The 24,130-nt window shown below is 41.4% G+C and overlaps 1 protein-coding gene across 5 annotated transcripts in view; it reads left to right on the forward strand.

Annotated features, from left to right (window-relative positions):
* PAK5 (p21 (RAC1) activated kinase 5) overlaps positions 1-24,130 on the forward strand; it is a 247,059-nt gene that overhangs the window by 218,421 nt on the left and 4,508 nt on the right. For all 5 annotated transcript variants that reach the window (XM_077485477.1, XM_077485478.1, XM_077485479.1 and 2 more), the window contains 5 exons: positions 5,480-5,971; positions 6,772-6,905; positions 15,691-15,817; positions 18,107-18,232; positions 19,535-19,669. In XM_077485477.1, coding sequence (XP_077341603.1) covers positions 5,480-5,971; positions 6,772-6,905; positions 15,691-15,817; positions 18,107-18,232; positions 19,535-19,669 — 1,014 coding nt within the window. The remainder of the gene's footprint in view (positions 1-5,479; positions 5,972-6,771; positions 6,906-15,690; positions 15,818-18,106; positions 18,233-19,534; positions 19,670-24,130) is intronic.

Raw genomic sequence — 24,130 nt, forward strand, 5'->3', positions numbered from 1 at the left:
GGTGCCATTCTTTTTTTTCCAGATTGGGAGCCATTATAATTTTTTTCCCCCTATAGGGTGCCATTATTCTTTTTTTTCCCCCGATAGGGTGCCATTATTCTTTTTTTTTTCCAGGTAGGGTGCCATTATTCTTTTTTTTTTTTTTTTTTTTTTTTTGAGGTAGGGTACCATTATTCTTTTCTTTTTTTTTTTTTTCGAGGTAGGGTACCATTATTCTTTTTTTTTCAGGTAGGGTGCCATTCTTTTTTTTTCAGATAGGGTGCTATTTTATTTTTATTTTTTTCCCATTTAAGTCGCCATTATTCTTTGTTTTTTTTTCCAGGTAGAGTGCCATTATTCTTTTTTTTTGTCCAGGTAGGGTGCCATTATTCTTTTTTTTTTTATTTTATTTTTTTTTTTGGGGTACTGTTATTCTTTTTTTTTCAGGTAGGGTGCCATTCTTTTTTTTCCAGCTAGGGTGCTATTTTCATTTTCTTTTTTTTTTCCCAGGTAGGGTGCCATTATTCTTTTTTTATCCAGGTAGAGTGCCATTATTTTTTATTTTTTTCCAGGTAGGTTGACATTATTCTTCTTTTTCTTCCCCGATAGGGTGCCATTCTTTTTTTTTCAAGGTAGGGTACCATTCTTTTTTTTCAAGGTAGGGTGCCATTAGTTTTATTTCCAGATTGGGTGCTATTATTCTTTTCTTTATTTTCCCAGGTAGGGTGCCGTTATTCTTTTTCTTTTTTCCCCGATTAGTGTGTGTACCTGTGTTTTTTTAACTCCCAATTTTGATGTGTCGCGCTTGCAGTTTTACTACTTTCAGTGCTCCTGCTCTCCGGCTCATTGAGCTCCACCTTGGTTTGGTAAATACAAAAAAACTAAATTGTTTATCCATGTTGCAGCAATTTCTGCAACTCATCCCCCCCCCAACACGTTTCGTTCGTCATTGGGACTTCATCAGGAGAGGTCACGATGCGCTAATAACACTAAGTGGCTAAGACCCACTTATTGTAGTATGGGGTCATGGAATGTTGGTGAGTGCGGCTCAAGGAGGGAGAGACATGTGTGAACATGAGTCCCTATATATATATATATATATATATATATATATATATATATATATATATATAGGGAGGGGTGGGTTCCCTCCAGGCATACCTGCTCATAATCTATCCATTATTATTATATATGTGCTCCACCTTGGGAGACTCAAAAATGATAGGACTGCAATACACTGGGGTGCAATGACGTGGCCACTGCAGCTTAGCCATGTATTTCCAAATGTGTGCAAACCACTGCAATTGTGCTTTTTCGGGTGGTGGGTGTCTAGTGCGCCCCTGTACCTTTTAAGGAGGGGTGGGCTCCCTCCGGGCATACCCGCCCTTAATGTATCCATTATTATACATGCCCTCCAACTCAGGACACACTCAGACTTATAGAATCAGGACTGCAGCACACTGGGGTGCTGTGATGTGGCCTCTGCAGTAGACATAGGCAGTGCGGTTCATTTGATTATGAATTTAAATTCTGACAAATTTTTAGTTATTTGGAAATTTGGATCTGAATTTACAAATTACAATAATAACTATTTTAAACATAACAAATTTAGTACGAAATTTGAATCCAAAAAGTTGTTTTCGAATTGAATTAGAATAGTTTTTTTTAATCAAATTCAAATAGTTTTTGATTCAAATTCGAATCGAATTTGAATTTCCACATAGAATCAAATAGAATAGAAAATAAAGCAATAGAAAAGAATAGAATAGAAAAGAATATAATATAATAGAGTAAAACAGAATAGAAAATAAAAGAATAGAAAAAATAAATAAAAAAACTTAATAGAAAAAAGGGATAAAATAGAGGAACAGAATAGAAAATAAAAAAAAAATATAATATAATAGAGTAAAACAGAACAGAATAGAAAATAAAAGAACAGAATAAAATAGAATAGAAAATAAAGGAATAGAATAAAAAATAGAATAGAATAAAATTGAATATAACCATCTTCTGAAATTCGAATTTCAAATAGAATACATTTAAATTCGAATTGAAAAGAATATAACCAGTTCCCATAATTTTAATAAAATAAATTCTAATTCGAATAGAATAGAAAAGAATTGACTATAATAGAAAAGAAAATAATATAATAGAGCAGAAAAGAATAGAAAATAAATTAATACAAAAAATAGAATAGGAAAAAAAGGATAAAATAGAGGAACATAATAGAAATTAAAAGAATAGAAAAAAAAAGAAATAAAAAAATATATTTTAATTGAAAAAAAAGGGATAAAATAGAGGAACAGAGTATAAAATAAAATAAAAAATTGAATATAATAGATTAAACAGAACAGAATAGAAAATAAAAGAACAGAATAAAATAGAATAGAACATAAAGGAATAGACTAAAATTGGATATAACCATCTTCTGAAATTCGGATTTCAAATAGAATAAATTTAAATTCAAATAGAAAAGAATATAACTAATTCCCCAAATTTGAATAAAATACATTCTAATTCGAAAAGAATAGAAAATAATTGAAAATAATTGCAGAGAATAGAAAAGAATATAATATAATAGAGTAAAACAGAACAGAATAGAAAATAAAAGAATAGAAAAAAAAAAGAAATAAAAAAATATTTTAATAGAAAATTGGATCAAATAGAGGAACAGAATAGAGAATACAAAAAATAAATATAATAGATTAAAACAGAACAGAATAAAATAGAATAGAAATTAAAGGAATAGAATAGAATAAAAAATAGAATAAAATTGAATGTAACCATCTTCTGAAATTCTAATTTCAAATAGAATAAATACAATTCTAATATAATAGAAAATCAATATAACCAATTCCCCAAATTTGAATAAAAGAAATTCTGAGAAGAATAGAAAATAATTGACTATAATAGAAAAGAAAATAATATAATAGAGCAGAACAGAATAGAAAATAAATTAATACAAAAAATAGAATAGGAAAAAAAGGATAAAATAGAGGAACATAATAGAAAATAAAAGAATAGAAAAAAAAAAGAAATAAAAAAAAAATATTTTAATTGAAAAAAAAGGGATAAAATAGAGGAACAGAGTATAAAATGAAATAAAAAATTGAATATAATAGATTAAACAGAACAGAATAGAAAATAAAAGAACAAAATAAAATATAATAGAACATAAAGGAATAGAATATAATAAAAAATAGAATAGAATAAAATTGGATATAACCATCTTCTGAAATTCGGATTTCAAATAGAATAAATTTAAATTCAAATAGAATAGAAAAGAATATAACCAATTCCCCAAATTTGAATAAAATACATTCTAATTTGAATAGAACAGAAAATAATTGAAAATAATTGCAGAGAATAGAAAAGAATATAATATAATAGAGTAAAACAGAACAGAATAGAAAATAAAAGAATAGAAAAAAAAAGAAACAAAAAAATATTTTATCAGAAAATTGGATCAAATAGAGGAACAGAATAGAGCAGTGATGGCGAACCTTGGCACTCCAGATGTTTTGGAACTACATTTCCCATGATGTTCAGGCACTCTGCAGTACAGTTGAGCATTATGGGAAATGTAGTTCCAAAACATCTGGAGTGCCAAGGTTCGCCATCACTGGAATAGAGAATACAAAAAAAATAAATATAATAGATTAAAACAGAACAGAATGGAAAATAAAAGAACAGAATAAAATAGAATAGAAATTAAAGGAATAGAATAGAATAAAAAATGGAATAAAATTGAATGTAACCATCTTCTGAAATTCTAATTTCAAATAGAATAAATAAAATTCTAATATAATAGAAAATAAATATAACCAATTCCCAAAATTTGAATAAAAGAAATTCTAAGAAGAATAGAAAATAATTGAAAAGAATTGACTAGAATTAGAAAAGAAAAGAATATAATAGAATATAACCATCTTCCGAAATTCAAATTTCGAATAGAATAAATTCAAATTTGAATAGAATAGAAAAGAAAATAACCAATTCCCAAAATTTGAATAAAATAAATTCGAATAGAATAGAAAATAATTTAAAAGAATTGACTAGAATCAAATAGAAAAAACAATAGAATAGAATAAATAGAATATAACCATCTTCCAAAATTCTAATTTTGAATAGAATAAAATTGAATTTGAATAGAATAGAAAAGAAAATAAACAATTCCCAAAATTTGAATAAAATAAATTCGAATATTATAGAAAATAATTGAAAAGAATTGACTAGAATAGAATAGAAAAAAAACAATAGAATAGAATAAATAGAACATAACCATCTTCCAAAATTCTAATTTTGAATAGAATAAAATTCAATTTGAATAGAATAGAAAACAATAGCATAGAAAATAAAGTAATAGAAAAGAATAGAATAAACAATAGAAAATAATAGAATACAAAGAATATAACAATATAACCGTTTTCTAAAATTTCGAATAGAAAAAATTTGAATTCGGATAGAATAGAAAATAATAGAATATAATAGAAAAGGATAGAATAAAAAAAGAAAATAATAGAAAGAAATAGAAAGTATATAACCATCTTCCAAAATTCTAATTTAGAATAGAATAAATTCGGTATTTGGAATAGAATTTGATTCAAATGCAATTCGAATGCACTTCAAATAGAATTTAAGAAATTCGAATTTGAATAAAGTAAGTCTGAAAATGAATGAAACAAATTTTAACGAAACAAATTTAGGCAAATCACGAATCAAAACGAAACAAAAAATGTTTTTTTTCGCTCTGCACATGTCTACTCTGCAGCCTCCTCCTATATTTGCAAATATGTGTGAAATAAAATCCTTGTTTTACCGTGAACTGTTAGACAGGACAATTAAAGCGGGAGTCCGCCGGGACTCCGCGTTTTTTTTTTTTTAAAAGCCAGCAGCTACAAATACTGCAGCTGCTGACTTTTAAAATAGTGACACTTACCTGTCCAGCGCGCCCGCGATGTCGGCACCCGAAGCCGATCGCTAGGTCGTCTGTCGGGTCCTGCCGCCGCCATCTTGGGTATGGGAATCAGGAAATGGAGCCTTTCGGCTTCATTTCCCGGTTCCCTACTGCGCATGCGCAAATTGCGCTGCGCAATAAGGACGGTCCCCGCTGCCTCTGGGAGCTGTGTGTTTCCCAGCAGGCAGCGGGGCACTTGCGGGAAGGGGCGGGCACTTGCGGAAAGGGGCGTAAGTTACGCCCCTTTCCGCAGAGAGCTGTCCCGGAAGTGGGTGCAGTTACCTGGATTATCCAGGTAACTGCACCCCCCTGAAAGGTGCCGATTGTGGCACCGGAGGGGGGGGGGGTTCCGATGAGCGGAAGGTCCACTTTAGGGTGGACCTCCGCTTTAAGGTTGTTGCAGGCTGGCTGGTAAGTGAAATTGGAAATTTTCTTTGTTTTTTTTTTTTTTGTCAACTGTCCTCTAGCAAAGGACAATAACACAAAAGTGTATAATCTGCACACAGCACATATACAACATTTGATTTCTCATTTGTTTTACAGGCAGACTACGACCGAGCACAGGTATCCATGAGCCCTCCGCTCACCGGATCTGATACTTACCCTCGAGGTCCTACAAAGCTACCTCAATCCCAAACCAAGCCCAACTACCCCTCAAGTAGTTACCAGTATCCATCCGTTTACCATAAGCCATCTCCCTACCACCAACCCCAACTTCATGGGAGCCCCCATTTCATGTCCACAAGTTCATACCCCAGCTCTCCCAGTACAACGTCCAGTGTCTACCCCCCTCCCAGTTGGGGCTCCGCCTCCGATCAGCAGCCATCTAGGGTCTCTCACGAACAGTTTAGGGCAGCTCTGCAGCTCGTGGTCAGTCCCGGAGACCCTCGAGAGTATTTGGATGACTTTATCAAAATCGGGGAGGGCTCGACGGGAATCGTTTGCATCGCCACCGAGAAACACACGGGGAAGCAAGTCGCTGTGAAAAAAATGGATCTCAGGAAACAGCAGAGAAGGGAACTACTCTTTAATGAGGTAAGTGGTTTATTTCAACTTTATAACCTACAGTAGACTGGGACTGCGACATTATGGCGGACACTTTTGACACATTTTTGGGACCATTGACAATTCTACAGCGATCGATGCTATAAAAATGCACTGATTACTGTAAAAATGTCACTGGCAGGGAAGGAGTTAACACTATGGGGCGATCAAGAGGTTAACTGTGTTCTCTGTGTGTGTTTCTAACTGAAGGGGGAGGGGACTGAGCTAGAGGAAGTGACAGATCGTGGTTCCTAGCCAATACAAACGCGCGATCTGTCACTCTTCACAGAACAGGGATTTGTGTGTCTACACACACACACACGTCACTGTTCTTCCTCTCGTGCTCACGATCGCTCGTGGCCGGTGGTCATGAGCCTCGGCACCCCCGCAGTGCGGCGCCGCTTGCGCGCCTGCTATCCCGATCCCACGAGCCAACGTATAGCTACGACGGTTCACGGGATTGTGCCGACCTGCCACAGTAGAATGATTGGCGGCTGGTCAGCAAGCGGTTGAAAATATATATTTATTTTTTACATTTTGGACCAGTTTTCCTTTGATAATAACAAAAGAGATCAAGAGATATCCATTACCATATACCAACAAATGAAAGCTCAATGTGTCCTGAAAAAAAAAAAAACGCGGTATAATCCACCTGGATACACAAAGCAGTTGCAAAGTTGGGCTTTGGCATTAAGATTTGTGTTATCCCTTAGGCACAAAGGGGTTAAATAAAGAAAATATATAATGGTTCAAGAGTTCAAACAATTAAATTTTTGTTCTTGTATCCACAGGTAGTAATCATGAGGGACTATCACCATGAGAATGTTGTGGATATGTATAACAGTTATCTGGTTGGAGATGAACTGTGGGTGGTCATGGAATTCTTGGAAGGCGGAGCCCTGACAGACATCGTCACCCACACGAGGTATGCCACCTGATGTTTTCTAAGAATTCAGTAAAGTATGGGAATTACCATAGGATTTACTGGAAGTGCAGAAAGCATAGTGAAAAAAAAAAAATTCAAATTTCCTCAGTTGGGGAACCCCCGTTGTCACCAGGACAGAACGTAATTGCAATTTCCAATTTTTGCCAGAACAGGACTAGAGGGGAAGTCTTCAGTGGAGTCACCTGTTTCATTAGTAATGGTCTGAGAATAGATTTCTCCTCACCTCGGATAGAGGTTTTTCTATCACTTCCTGTTGTGTCTCCGGGATAGGAAGTGAAGGAAAGTCTGCCCAATGGAACGCAGACAACAAAGCCCTCCCATCATACGGCTCCCCAATCACACAGTTCGCCCATGACAGAGCTGCACAATCACACTGTCCCTCCATCATAAAGCTCCCCCAGTAACACGGTCCCTGCATCACAGAGTTCCCTAATAACACAGTTCCGCCCATTACAGAGCCCCTCAATCACACAGTCCCCCCATCACAAAATCACACTGTCCCCCATCACAGAGCCCCCCCCCCAGTAACACAGTTCCCTCATCACAGAGACCCCAAATCACACAGTCTCCTCATCACAGATCCCCTCAATAACACAGTCCCCCATTACAGAGCCCCCCCCCCATCACACAGTGCCCCCCCCCCCCAATTACACAGTTCCCTCAACACAGAGGCCCCAAATCACAGAGTCCGCCCATCACATAGCCCCCCAATAACACAGTCTCCTCATCACAAATCCCCTCAATCACACAATCCACCCATCATAGAGCCCCCCCCAATCCCCCATCACAGAACCCCCCAATCACACAGTTTCTCCATCACAGAAGCCCCCCAATCACAGAGCCCCCCCCCAATAACACAGTTCCCTCATCACAGAGGTCCCCAATCACACAGCCCCCCCATCATCACAAAGCCCCCAATTATACAGTTCCCTAATCACAAAGCCACAAAATCACTGTCCCTCCATCATAGAACCCCCCACAATCACACAGTTCCCTCAGTACAGAGCCCCCCTGTAACACAGTCTCCTCATCACAGAGGCCCAAAATCACACAGTCTCCTCATCACAGATCCCCCTCAATAACACAGTCCCCCATCAAAGAGCCCCCCAATCACACATTCACACAGTCCCCCCCATCACAGAGCCCCTCAATCACACAGTTCCCTCATCAAAGAGTTCCTCAAAAACACAGTTCCCTCATCACAAAGCCCCTCAATCACACAATCCCTCCATCACAGAGCCCCCCCCAATCACACAGTCCCCCATCACAGAGTCCCCCAATCACACAGTTCACCATCACAGAGCCCCCCCCCCCCCAATACACAGTTCCCTCAACACAGAGGCCCCAAATCAGAGTCCCCCCATTACAGAGCCCCTCAATCACACAAGCCCCCCCCATAACACCGTCCCCCAGCACATAGCCCCCCCAATCACACAGTCCCCCATCACAGAGACCCCCAATCACACAGTTCACCATCACAGAGCCCCCCCCCCAAAATACACGGTTCCCTCAACACAGAGGCCCCAAATCACAGAGTCCCCCATCACAGAGCCCCCCAATAACACAGTCTCCTCATCACAGATCCCCTCAATCACACAATCCACCCATCATAGAGCCCTCCCCCATCACAGAGCCCCCCAATCACACAGTCCCCCATCACAGAGCCCCCCCCCCCAATTACACAGTTCCCTCAACACAGAGGCCCCAAATCACAAAGTCCCCCCAATAACAGTCTCCTCATCACAGATCCCCTCAATCACACAATCCACCCATCATAGAGCCCCCCCCCCCATCACAGAGCCCCCCAATCACACAGTCCCCCATCACAGGCCCCCCCGCAATTACACAGTTCCCTCAACACAGAGTCCCCCCCCATCACAGAGCCCCCCAATAACAGTCTCCTCATCACAGATCCCCTCAATCACACAATCCACCCATCATAGAGCCCTCCCCCATCACAGAGCCCACCCAATCACAAAGTACCCTCATCACACAGCCCCCTCATTGTACAGCCACCAAATCACACAGCCCCCCCCCCCATCCCAGAGCCCCCTTACTTGAATCCACAGCAAATTGGGTGCCATTGCTCACGGCACTCCAGGGGAACCCAAAGGACACCCCAGTTAAGCAACACTGCTATACTCTATCTAAAATAATTGGAAAGTATTGGGTTTAAATATACTCTTTGTTTCCATTTCTATTTGTCAAAATTAAAGGTTTGGCCGTCTAACAGGAATTAAATGTATTTAGTGTGTCAAAACAGTAATGCCGTCTACACACGACCAGACTTTTCGACGGAGTTTCGAATCGGACTTGTCTACACACAAGCACACCAAAGTCCGACGGATTTGACCGTTATGGCGTACGACCGGACTAGAATAAGGAAGTTCATAGCCAGTAGCCAACAGTTGCCGTAGCGTCGGTTTTTGTCCGTCGGACTAGCATACAATACACACGAACTGATTTTTCGACCGGACTCGAGTCCATTGGAAAGATTTGAAACATGTTCTAAATCTAAAGTCCATCTGATTTTTCGACAGCAAAGGTCCGATGAAGCCCACACACGGTCGAATTGTCCGACGGATTCATTTGCTGTGGAAAAGTCCGGCCGTGTGTACGCGGCATTAGGCTATTTTTTAAATGAGGATACTATATTGAAGACCACTATGGACTGGGACAGACCGTCCAGTATACCCCCAAAAAAATCCGCAAAGAAAATATTTAGCACACATATCAATAAATACACTGGGGGGTTTTCATATCATGATGATTTTAAATATTGTGGGTAATATTAAAGATTTTGGATGATGACACAACTGGTCTGTGATTTTATCTTTTGCGTTGTTGATTTATGTTGGCCATACATTTTCTTTGAAGAATTTGAGTTTTTCTGTTATATTATACAATTTAAAGTATGTATTCAGGTCCGTAGCAGTCTTCAAAGACCGGTTATTTGCATGGATTTTGTATTGACTGTAATTGGTAGAGTCCAGGACATGTGTGGAAGAGCTTGGAGACTACGGCTTGTGTATTTAATTCCAAACAATTAGTAAAAAAAAAAAAAAAAAAAATGAATTAATTGTAGGGTCGGCTGATGTTTTTGCCGGATTGATGCTCAGTGAAGGATATAAAATATAAATTAAAATGTGAAAAAAAAAAATGGTTTACCGTACACCCCAGATTCTGGGCGCTTCCTGAAGGTGGTGATGATACTATTGGACCTTCTCATGGGATCCTGCAAAATTTAAGGATGCAGAATATTTTGAGAAGGTTCTCCAACGCTGCTTGAATTTTGGATCCTCATCTATCTATGGAGAAAGCCTATAACCCTCACCTAAGCGAGTTTACATGAGATGTTAATATTTTGTTAATATTTTTTCAAATGTTTTATTAATTTATAGTTCACGTTGAACATTTTGTTTCTATTTGGGAAATAATATACAGTGTGTGTGTGTATATATATGTGTGTGTGTGTGTGCGTGTGTATATATATATATATATATATATATATTTTTATATATATATATATTTTTATATATATATATATATATATATATATATATATATATATATATATATATATATATATATAATGAAAGTGAATCTTGCAGCTTCATGCGAGGTCTGCATGTATTCTTGTATTCCCTCTAGACAAGAAAGTTTTTTTTTTATTCAATTTTTTTTAAAGACTTTAATGATTAAACTCATTCACCAAGGTTAAGTCGCCATCACACACACCTTTAAGCATCTTTTTTTAGAATCTGAAGTTCAGAGCAAAATGTAAATTATTTTCCGCGTTCCCTTGGCATTGATGAATTACACTGATCTTCCAGAATCTTGATAGTAAAGTTTTGAAGGTAAAATATTCCAGATTAAACAATGACTTTCTTTACCATCTTATGCCGCGTACACACGATCGGACATTCCGACAACAAAATCCGTGGTTTTTTTTTTCCCCCAGACGGAGGTTGGCTCAAACTTGTCTTGCATACACACGGTCACACAAATCGTGTCGGAAATTCTGATCGCCAAGAACGCGGTGACGTACAACACGTCTGGCGAGCCGAGAAAAATGAGGTTCAATAGCCAGCGCGGCTCTTCTGCTTGATTCCAAGCAAGCGTGGAACTTTGTGTGTTGGAAATTTCCATCAACGGATTTTGTTGTCGGAAAATTTGAGATCCAGAGCTCAAATTTTGTGTGTCTGAAAGTCGGACGGAAAATGTCCGATGGAGCCAACACACGGTCAGAATTTCCGACAACGGGCCCCCATCAAACATTTCCCTTCGGAAAATCCGACCGCATGTACGGAGCTTTAGTGTGTAAAGCTGGATTACACATTGACAAATTTCTTTTCAGTTCACCAGCGAATTGAACTAAACAAAAACTGTGCCCCCCCCCCCCCCCATCAGAATACACAGATCAGTGCTTGCACTCATTGGCTGCGAGCTCTGTATAAATGCTGCTTTTCCAGCATGACTATTGGATGGAAGCCAGTCATTAAACAGACAGCGGTACACACATACAGAAATTTGGCCTGTTCCTGTTCCACGTTCTTACCAACCACTGACATCATCTAACCCAGAGATCCCCTAGGTGGTGGACTTTTAATGCACAATATTATTTCAAAAGATTTTAATAGAAGTATATTAATGGTTTCAAGAGTATTTATTTAGAAAATATATGGAAAAAATTGTATGTATTAATAAAAACATGGAATGCTTCAACACATCTAAAATTTATACATTATATATATATATATATATATATATATATATATATATATATATATATAAATATACAATATAGTCTGTGATTTCTCGCACCCGACGCATTTCAGAGTACTAAAATGCCTCCTTCTTCAGGGCTACATGCAAGAAGAAACCAGATTTCTAAAATATAATAATGAATGAATAAACATATAATAATGACACTATTATTCAATGACATACAACATTCTCAGAGTACAGTGTCAAAAGTGAAGATCAAATATTGTAGCAGTGTGTAGGGCTGGGGAAAAAAAATCGTTTTGAATCTTGAGAGGTCAAACCGATTCAAATTTTCAGCAAATCGATTTCTTAGATTTATAAATTTTTTCGTCAGGGCCGGCGCCGACACCGCGCCGGTCCTGAGGAGGTGCGGGCAGGAGTTTTTAGGAGATGCCGCGGCTTTGGCCTAGTCCGCGAGGCCAGATGTCGCGGCCTCACCTAAAAACTCCTGCTCGCAGCTCCTCGGGGCCTGGCGCGGTGTCCATAAAAAAAAAAACTCAATTCGAATCGTAAATCGAGTTTATTTATTTTTTTTTTTAATTGCAGAATGCCCAGAAGTGTAATTGCTAGTGCTGAGACACATTTTAGATGTACATAGTAATCTTCATTAACAACAGAATACACATAATGAATACTATAGACATTTACCTTTATAGATTCTTTGTCTACACCTTACAAGATTTTTCTTTTCCCAACCCCCACTGTGTTCTCAGGCTCTCCCTGCCCTCTTGGTAGGTTATCCTTCCTCTTGTAGAGGAGGAAGAGGGGGCTCTGTGGACTAGAGGGGCGGACTCCTTCCTGGGTGTGACACTTGTGAACATCTACACACGTTGATGCCATTGGGGGTCTCCGGGGTGTGAACTTGAAGGCATCTGTACCCTCGCATGTTTTTAATGACACAACTACTGGAATGTTGACCACGCTGCTACAATATTTGTACGTGTTTTACACTTTTGACACTGCACTCTGAGAATGCTGTATGTCATTGAATAATAGTGTCATTATTATATGTTTATTCATTCATTATTCTATGTTAGAAATATGGTTTCTTCTTGCATGTACCCCTTTAATTTAATACTCTGAAACGCGTTGGGTGCGAGAAATCTCAAAATGTATTGTATATTTAATTATATGATGATGTATACATTTTAGATGTGTTGAACCATTCCATGTTTTTATATATACATACTGTAAACTTTGGGGATAATAGCTCCGCGGGACTGTCTTTTTTTTATGAGCTGTTTCCTGGAGGCCTTTAACCCCCTGTGTGCTGAATCCCTGTGGTCAGTGAGGGAGGCTCTTTCCCGCGCGAATATCACTTCAGAGCCTCCCGAATTCCGGGTCCCAACTAACTCTCTATTATTATAGAGAGAACCGCGAGTCAGTCCTCTCCTGATTGACTACTTCCGGAATTCCTCACCCCTTCTGGGTGACCCCCTGAAGTCTACAGTGACTCCCTTAAAGGGACCACAACCCAAATACTGGTGCTATATAGTACCTGTCCAGGACCCAACCTTGGCATCCTGTACAATACCTTTTTTCCATATATTTTCTAAATAAACACTCTTGAAACCATTAATATACTCTATTAAAATCTTTTGAAATAATATTGTGCCTTTAAAAGTCCACCACTTTGGGGATCCTTTCCGTTTTTCTTTTTTCTTTTAACACTGGATGTGGCACTACCCCTTGTGCAACATCACTGGCCAAACAATCCTTGGAGGACCTCCAGCTGTTGCAAGACCACAAGTCCCATCATGCCTCTGCCTCTGGGTGTCATGCTTGTGGCTGTCAGAGCCTTGCTATGCCTCATGGGACTTGTAGTTCTTCAACAGCTGGAGGTCCGCGAATTGAAAATCACTGAATTCTAACCGAATACCTGCCCACAAAAGCAAATGAATGGGGTTTGAAGGGTTTACATCATTGCCTAAATATGGGAATAACCACTATCCCCACCCCTTTCCGCATGTAGCTGATAAAAGCTTGGGGAGCCGACATTAGGCTAGTGATACCATTTTGATTGGTTGTCTGCGCTGGGTCATCTTTTTTTTTTTTTTTTAGTCGGTGGGCATTGAGTGATGATGGATATACAGCGAGGACTTTTTACACATTTGATTCCCATTGATTTGTGTGGGACTTGTGCTTGAACTGAACCCATGGCAGTTCATTTTTAACCACTTCCCGCCCGGCCCGGCGGTGGTTCTGTAATCCTGACTGGACGTCATATGACATCTTTCAGGATAATAAGCAACGTGTGCCCGCAGGGGCACGCAGCGCGGTGAGCTTGGTAAAGAGCCTCTGACGGAGACTCTTTACCACGTGATCAGCTGTGTCCAATCACAGTGTTAACAGGAAGAGCCGCTTTACCTCACTGGCACCTGCCAGGCACAAGGAGAGCCGATCGGCTGCTCTCCGGACGGGGGGGGGTCTGCGCTGATTGATTATCAGTGCAGCCCCCCCAGGATGCCCACCCAGAACAACCAGGGATGCCCACCACTGATGACCACCAGGGATGTCAATCAGCACTCATATATGATGCCAATCAGTTCCTATCAGTAATGCCTGCCAGTGTCTCCTTATCAGGGATGCTTATCAGTGTCCATCAGTGCCACCTATCAGTACCCATCAATGCCACCCATGAGTGCCCATTAGTGCTGCCTATCAGTGCCCATCAGTGCCGCCTAAGAGTGCCCATCAGCGCTGCATATAAGTGCCCATCGGTGCCACCTTATCAGTGCCAACTCATTGGTGCCACCTCATCAGTGCCCATTAGTGCTGCCTTATCAGTGCCCGTCAGTGCAGCCTCATCAGTGCCCATCAGTGAAGGAGAAAACTTACTTATTTACAAAATTGTATAACAGAAACAAAGAAACATATTTTTTATTCAAAATGTTTCTGTCTTTTTTTATTTGTTTAACAAAAAATAAAAACCTCCAGAGGTGATCGAATACCACCAAAAGATTTGTGGGAACAAAATGAAAAAAATCTGGTTTGGGTACAGTGTTGCATGGCCGCGCAATTGTCATTCAAAGTGCGACACTGAAAGCTGAAAATCGGCTTGGGCGGTGGGGGGGGGGGGGGGGGGGTTGAAGTGCCTAGTATTGAAGGGGTTAATTGTAGTGTAGCCCTACCCCCACAGGAGCCACTGATTAATGGGTTCTCCCCCAAACAGTGAATATAGGACAGCTGGGGACCATGAGGCAAGTCTCTTTGACGTCTGGTTACCCTGCAGCACTGCACAGCTATTGGTACTCTCAGGAACACTGCACCGAATAGGGGGGACACTCTTCTCCAAACTCACAGTGCAGGACACAGCTGAGGATGTGGAACGGCCAACATCTAAGGCCACATGAGAGCAGTCTCAGTCCAAGCGACCTCTGGCACTTTTATCCCAAAAGCACACAATCGTCTGGAATCAATTGAGGGTCATTACTCCCCAGGACAGCTGCCACCTTCCAGCCTCCTCCAGACACAACCCAATGTGTGAGACAATCCTTCTCTAGACCAGATCCCGTTGGTGAAGTCTTGAACTCAGTTCCAGATCACTTCCAGATCCCAACTCTGCCACTGCTGAGACCTCACAGAACAGCCACATGCCTCAGGGGCAATAGGCCCCCGAGGCTTGGGAATCTCCTTGCTGCGGACAAGACCCACTCTCCGGGGGTTCGAACTATCAGCTTCCCCAGCCACCATTTGGGCACACCTCCCCAGGGATTGGCTAGGCAAAATACTCAGGCTGATTATTTGAATTCTCCCTCTCTAAGCTCCAGAAACTTCTTCTGGGCAGGGGAAAGCAATCAAACTCCCAGCCTGTGAAACCCTGAACAGACCAGACCAAACAATCGCTGCTCCCTTGATTGTAGAAAACTAACTTTGCCTAACTAGGAGGGTGCTATGTCAGCTTAAAAATGATGATGATGATGATTGTAATTTGTTGCAATATGCAATTTTTCGGGTGTTTCTATACAAAGTATCAATATGTAATCTCATTTTACAGGATGAATGAGGAGCAAATAGCCACTGTGTGTTTCTCTGTTCTGAAAGCATTGTCTTATCTGCATAATCAGGGAGTCATTCACAGGGATATAAAAAGTGACTCTATCCTGCTGACCAGTGATGGAAGGGTAAGTGTTTTCATGCACCCATCTCAAGCAGATTGTTGTATATTAACCCCTTTTTTTAAGGCTGAACCTATTCAGAAGGATTTTTTTTTTACCTTCCTCTGGATCAGTGTGAGTATAGGATTCTATATATAGAGCTTTCCTGATTAAATTTGTTTATTTACTGTATTATTCTCTATTGGTTGATCTAAATCAGTGGTCTCCAAATTGAAGCCCTGCGGCTGGATGTGGCCCTTTGCTTGCCTTAAGCCAGCCCTTGAGGCACTATTCCTCCTACTGACACCAATGATGGGGCACTATTCCTCCCACTGACACCAATGATGGGACACTATTCCTCCCACTGACACCAATGATGGGGCACTAATCCTCCCACTGACACCAATGATGGGGCACTATTCCTCCCACTGACACCAATGATGGGGCACTATTCCTCCCACTGACACCAATGATGGGGCACTATACCTCCCACTGACACTAATGATGGGACACTATTCCTCCAACTGACACCAATGATGGGGCACTAATCCTCCCACTGACACCAATGATGAGACACTATTCCTCCCACTGACACCAATGACGGGGCACTATTCCTCCCACTGACACCAATGACGGGGCACTATTCATCCAACTGACACCAACGATGGGACACTATTCCTCCCACTAATACCAGCGATGGGGCACTATTCCTGCCACTGACATCAATGATGGGGCACTATTCCTCCCACTAATACCAGTGATGGGGCACTATTCCTGCCATTAATACCAGCGATGGGGCACTATTCCTCCCACTAATACCAGCGATGGGGCATTATTCCTGCCACTGACATCAATGATGGGGCACTATTCCTTCCACTAATACTAGCAATGGGGCACTATTATTGCACAAGTCCTCTCAATGACACCAATGACGGAGCACTATTCCTGCCACTGACATCAATGATGGGGCACTATTCCTCCCACTGACATCAATGATGGGGCACTATTCCTCCCACTAATACCAGTGATGGGGCACTATTCCTGCCATTAATACCAGCGATGGGGCACTATTCCTCCCACTAATACCAGCGATGGGGCATTATTCCTGCCACTGACATCACTGATGGGGCACTATTCCTTCCACTAATACTAGCAATGGGGCACTATTATTGCACAAGTCCTCTCAATGACACCAATGACGGAGCACTATTCCTGCCACTGACATCAATTATGGGGCACTATTCCTCCCACTTATACCAGCGATGAGGCACTATTCCTTCCACTAATACCAGCAATGGGGCACTATTCCTTCCACTAATACTAGCAATGGGGCACTATTATTGCACTATTCCTCCCATTGACACCAATGATGGGACACTATTCCTGCCGCTGACATCAATGATGGGGCAGTATTACTCCAACAAATACCAGCGATGGGGCACTATTCCTGCCACTGACATCAATGATGGGGCACTGTTATTGCCACTGACATCAATGATGGGGCACTATTCCTTCCACTGACATCAATGGTGGGGCACTGATCCTTCCACTGGCACCAACTGTTTCTCCCCCTAAAACCAAATGTTGTGCATTGTTTTCTCCCACTGGGCACAGTCCCGCTCCCATAATGTCTCTGAAAGACAGTAAACTGACCCTTTGTTTAGAAAGTTTGGAGACCCCTGTACAAGACAGACCTGTGTCTTTTTTTCAACCTGACTATGTAATTATGTACCCCGATAGCATGGATATCTAGTATTGAATTGTAAGTCTTGCTGCACATTTTCACTGGCAAGTTGTACGTTTGCAGAGCACTTGAAGCACAAGTTCTAGTTGACACTTTTCCAATTTGTAGCAAATTTGCGTGGCAAGTCTGGCAAGAGCAAAGTTTCAGCGGTGAGTCTACAGCAAGAGCACTGCAAGTCTACAGCATGAAAATTCAGCCACAGTGACCCCCAGTGGTGGGATGACTATTGCACAACATGACTGAACCGGAACTTGCAGCAGACTTGCAAAATGTTTGCAAAGAAAGTTGATCTGGAGTCATACAGAAACATCCGTTTTTCCATAGAGATGCATTGATATCTGTTTTTCATTCGCCAACGAATGGATGAAAAACGGACAAACAGAATGGCCGTGTGAAAGGGACACTTAAGCTTTGATAATAAAACCTGGAAGCTGATTGGTTTCTATGCACGGCTGAACCTCATTTTGCACTCTGCAATTTTAGTAAATCACCCCCCAATGTTTTCATGCATCGTTTGTTATGCCAGAAATATCAGATCTTTCCCTCACTGTCTTTTTCTTTTATATTTATAGATAAAGCTCTCTGATTTTGGATTTTGCGCACAAGTGTCTAAAGAGGTTCCTAAAAGAAAATCCCTTGTTGGGACTCCCTATTGGATGGCTCCAGAGGTCATCTCCAGACTGCCATATGGAACAGAGGTCAGCCTAAAAAATATTTGGTAACGGTATGCCAGGGAACCAGTTATGTAATGACTTATAATAATGTAATAATAATAATGCAAAAATGTAATTACTGTGTATATATATATATATATATATATATATATATATATATATATATATATATATATAGTACAAGGGCTTATAGTAATGGTGTTGGATGTGAGCTCGTTGGCGGAAAGTCCGACCGTGTGTACGCTCCATCGGACATTTGTTGTCAGGCTTTCCACCAACAAATGTTGGCTAGCAGGTTCTCAACTTTTCCGCCAACAAATGTTTATCGGACTTTCTGAGCGTGTGTACACAAGTCTGTCGGACAAAAAGCCCACACATTGCTCGGAATCAAGTACGAGTCGGAGATATAACTAGCGTTCGTAATGGAGATATCACGTAGGTCTTGTACGTTCCCACGTTCATAACTGTTGGCCAACATTTGTGTGACCGTGTGTATGCAAGACACGTTGGAGCCAAAATCCATTGAACACAAATCCATGGTTTTGTTGTCGGAAAGTCCGATCGTGTCTACGGGGCATTACAGTAATGGGGTTTGATGTGAGCTCGTTGGCGGAAAGTCCGACAGTGTGTACGCTCCATCGGACATTTGTTGTCAGACTTTCCACCAACAAATGTTGGCTAGCAGGTTCTCAACTTTTCCGCCAACAAATGTTTATCGGACTTTCTGAGCGTGTGTACACAAGTCCATCTGACAAAAAGCCCACACATTGCTCGGAATCAAGTACGAGTCGGAGATATAACTAGCGTTCGTAATGGAGATATCACGTAGGTCTTGTACGTTCCCACGTTCATAACTGTTGGCCAACATTTGTGTGACCGTGTGTATGCAAGACACGTTGGAGCCAAAATCCTTTGAACAAAAATCCACGGTTTTGTTGTCGGAAAGTCCGATCGTGTGTACGCGGCATTACAGTAATGGGGTCGGTGGTGGGTGATGCAGAAAGTGTAATGCCCTGAGCCGTATTTTCCTTGACGTCTGGGAATTTGTTAATGACCCCGGAAATGCATTGTCTGATAGACTCCCTATGGTGCTCTCAGCGGTGAAAACCCGATAGCGATTCTAATGTCCACCACTCTTTCCAAAAAATGTTTGAGTAGAGGTCCTCTTAAAATGTACTTTCAGTGCTGGTTTCTTCTTTTAGGTCAGAATTAATCTAACTGCCATGGAAATGTCATGTACCGGTCTACTGTAAACCACTTTATCATCAATCTTAGGAGGCCTCTTGGCAGGTTACTTCATTAAAGCTGCTTCTTTTTCATCTCCAGGTGGATATTTGGTCTCTTGGAATCATGGTGATAGAAATGATTGACGGAGAACCTCCATATTTTAATGAACCGCCATTGCAGGCAATGCGTCGGATACGAGATAATTTACCACCACGAGTCAAAGATGTCCATCAGGTAAAACCAGTCCTCTTGGTTTTCACCAAACCAAGCCTGTATTTTTTTATGGTGTAACCACTATAGTGGACTTATCATGAAGAGTTTATTTTACTGTCTTGCTGAGATGGATACATTTTAGAGCAGGGTTCTCAATCTGGTGGCCCTCCAGCTGTTGCGAAACTACAAGTCCCATCATGCCTCTGCCTGTGGGAGTCATGCTTGTAACTGTCAGCCTTGCAATGCCTCATGGGACTTGTAGTTTCGCAACAGCTGGAGGGCCACCAGTTTGAGACCCTTGAGTTAGAACAATGGCATGGTCATCTGGTCATGTAATTTCTGATACAAGGAAGAAATTTAATTGGTTAAATCTTCCCTTCAGCAAGGATCACGTAAACCAAAGATTTTGACCATGACAAATACTAAAAGGAACATTTGTTTTCTAAACATTTCCTAATTTTTATTTTTTCCATACCAACAACACCATTAAAACATCTTGCTTATCTACAGCCACACCTCTTATGCCGTGTACACACAACCGGACTTTCCGGCAGACTAGGTCCGACGGTCTTCCCGACGGGCTTTTGGCAGACTTCCGACCAACTTTCCGAACGAACGGACCTGGCCACACACAATCACACCAAAGTCCAACGGATTCAACCGTGATGACGTACGACCGGACTAGAATAAGGAAGTTCATAGCCAGTAGCCAATAGCTGCCCTAGCGTCGGTTTTCGTCCGTCGGACTAGCACACAGACGAACTGATTTTTTGACCGGACTCGAGTCCGTCGGAAAGATGTGAAACATGTTCTAAATCTAAAGTCCGTCTGATTTTTCGACAGCAAAGGTCGGATGAAGCCCACACACGGTTGAATTGTCCGACGGATTCGTTCCATCGGACCTTTGCTGTCCAAAAATCCAGTCGTGTGTACACGACATTCGTTTTGGATTAAGGTTGGAAGGGCTCAGGGTTTTGATTGTCCCTAGATTCCCACATCCGATGGCATCCCAAGCGTCATATATCTATCACATATACAGTATCTCACAAAAGTGAGTACACCCCTCACATTTTTGTAAATGACACTGAACACTGAAGAAATAACACTTTGCTACAATGTAAAGTAGTGAGTGTACAGCTTGTATAACAGTGTAAATTTTCTGTCCCCTCAAAATAACTCAACACACAGCCATTAATGTCTAAACCGAAGGCAACAAAAGTGAGTACACCCCTAAGTGAAAATGTCCAAGTTGGGAGAAATTAGCCATTTTCCCTCCCTGGTGTCATGTGACTCAGTGTTACAAGGTCTCAGGTGTGAATGGGGAGCAGGTGTGTTAAATTTGGTGTTATCGCTCTCACTCTCTCATACTGGTCACTGGAAGTTCAACATGGCACCTCATGGCAATGAACTCTCTAAGGATCTGAAAAAAAGAATTGTTGCTTTACATAAAGATGGCCTAGGCTATAAGAAGATTGCCAAGACCCTGAAACTGAGCTGCAGCACGGTGGCCAAGACTATACAGCGGTATAACAGGACAGGTTCCACTCAGAACAGGCCTCGCCATGGTCGACCAAAGAAGTTGAGTGCACGTGTTCAGCGTCATATCCAGAGGTTGTCTTTGGGAAATAGATGTATGAGTGCTGCCAGCATTGCTGCAGAGGTTGAAGGGGTGGTGGGTCAGCCTGTCAGTGCTCAGACCATACACCGCACTCTGCATCAAATTGATCTGCACGGCTTTCATCCCAGAATGAAGCCTCTTCTAAAGATGATGCACAAGAAAGCCTGCAAACAGTTTGCTGAAGACAAGCAGACTAAGGACTTGGATTACTGGAACCATGTCCTGTGGTCTGATGAGACCAAGATAAACTTATTTGGTTCAGATGGTGACAAGCGTGTGTGGCGGCAACCAGGTGAGGAGGACAAAGACAAGAGTGTCTTGCCTACAGTCAAGCATGGTGGTGGGAGTGTCATGAATTGGGGCTGTATGAGTGCTGCCGGCACTGGGGAGCTACAGATCATTGAGGGAACCATGAATGCCAACATGTACGGTGACATACTGAAGCAGAGCATGATCCCCTCCCTTCAGAGACTGGGCCGCAGGGCAGTATTCCAACATGATAACGACCCCAAACACAACTCCAAGATGACCACTGCCTTGCTAAAGAAGCTGAGGGTAAAGGTAATGGACTGGCCAAGCATGTCTCCAGACCTAAACCCTAATGATCATCTGTGGGACATCCTCAAATGGAAGGTGGAAGAGCGCAAGGTCTCTAACATCCACCAGCTCTGTGATGTCATCATGGAGGAGGGGAAGAGGACTCCAGTGGCAACCTGTGAAGCTCTGGTGAACTCCATGCCCAAGAGGGTTAAGGCAGTGCTGGAAAATAATGGTGGCCACACAAAATATTGACACTTTGGGCCCAATTTGGACATTTTCACTTAGGGTTGTACTCACTTTTGTTGCCAGCGGTTTAGACATTAATGGCTGTGTGTTGAGTTATTTTGAGGGGACAGCAAATTTACACTGTTATACAAGCTGTACACTCACTACTTTACATTGTAGACAAGTGTCATTTCTTCAGTGTTGTCACATGAAAAGATAGAAGAAAATATTTACAAAAATGTGAGTGGTGTACTTACTTTTGTGAGATACTGTATATCCTAAGTAAGGCGTTATTACATAAATTCCAGGATATTCGCTGCATCACAGGTGTCTTAGTCAAAAGCAGTATTGACCATGTCAATTTCCACACGTCTGCTCCAACCACTAATGTTGAATTTAGCTGATAAAGAGTTCCTTATTCCTGTGGTGGATGGTCCTCAATGCAGAGAATGGTGTCACGTAGTGACCTGGGCACTATTCTATACACCATTCACCTGTGAACCTAGGGCAGCTTGAGAACACACCTCCATTGACGCATGTTGATCATGCCAAGCATGTTGGTTATGCCAATTCCCATAGATCTGCTCCAACTTCTAATGTTCAATTTAGCAGATAAAGAGTTCCTTATTATCGTGGTGGATGGTCCTCAAAGCAGAGAATGGTGCCACGTAGTGACCTGGGCACTATTCTATACACCATTCACCTGTGAACCTAGGGCAGCTTGAAAACACACTTCCATTGACGCATGTTGATCACGCCAAGCATGTTGGTTATGTCAATTTCCATAGATCTGCTCCAGCTACTAATGTTCAATTTAGAAGATAAAGAGTTCCTTATTCCCGTGGTGGATGGTCCTCAATGCAGAGAATGGTGCCACATAGTGACCTGGGTACTATTCTATACACCATTCCCCTGTGAACCTAGGGCAGCTTGAGAACACACCTCTATTGACGCATGTTGATTATGCCAAGCATGTTGGTTATGTCAATTCCCATAGATCTGCTCCAACTACTAATGTTCAATTTAGCAGATAAAGAGTTCCTTATTCCCGTGGTGGATGGTCCTCAATGCAGAGAATGGTGCCACGTAGTGACCTGGGCACTATTCTATACACCATTCACCTGTGAACCTAGGGAAGCTTGAGAACACACCTCCATTGATGCATGTTGACCATGCCAAGCATGTTGGTTATTTTAATTCCCATAGATCTGCTCCAACTTCTAATGTTCAATTTAGCAGATAAAGAGTTCCTTATTCCTGTGTTGGATGGTCCTCAATGCAGAGAATGGTGCCACGTAGTGACCTGGGTACTATTCTATACGCCATTCACCTGTGAACCTAGGGCAGCTTGAGAACACACTTCCATTAACGCATGTTGATCACGCCAAGCATGTTGGTTATGGCAATTCCCATAGATCTGCTCCAACTACTAATGTTCAATTTAGCAGATAAAGAGTTCCTTATTCCTGTGTTGGATGGTCCTCAATGCAGAGAATGGTGCCACGTAGTGACCTGGGCACTATTCTATACACCATTCACCTGTGAACCTAGGGCAGCTTGAGAACACACCTCCATTGATGCATGTTGACCATGCCAAGCATGTTGGTTATTTCAATTCCCATAGATCTGCTCCAACTTCTAATGTTCAATTTAGCAGATAAAGAGTTCCTTATTCCTGTGTTGGATGGTCCTCAATGCAGAGAATGGTGCCACGTAGTGACCTGGGTACTATTCTATACGCCATTCACCTGTGAACCTAGGGCAGCTTGAGAACACACTTCCATTGACGCATGTTGATCACGCCAAGCATGTTGGTTATGTCAATTCCCATAGATCTGTTCCAACTACTAATGTTCAATTTAGCAGATAAAGAGTTCCTTATTCCTGTGGTGGATGGTCCTCAATGCAGATAATGGTGCCACGTAGTGACCTGGGTACTATTCTATACACCATTCACCTGTGAACCTAGGGCAGCTTGAGGACACATCTCCATTGACGCATGGAGATCATGCCAAGCCTGTCAATTCCCATAGATCAGCTCCAACTACTAATGTTAAATATAGTAGGAAAAAAAAAAAGGTGCATGTTCTTTAGTTCAT

Source organism: Lithobates pipiens, unplaced genomic scaffold (genome assembly GCF_037356315.1).
Source record: "Lithobates pipiens isolate NorthernLeopardFrog02 unplaced genomic scaffold, aLitPip1_a1.2 Scaffold_18, whole genome shotgun sequence".
Lineage (NCBI taxonomy): Eukaryota > Metazoa > Chordata > Amphibia > Anura > Ranidae > Lithobates > Lithobates pipiens.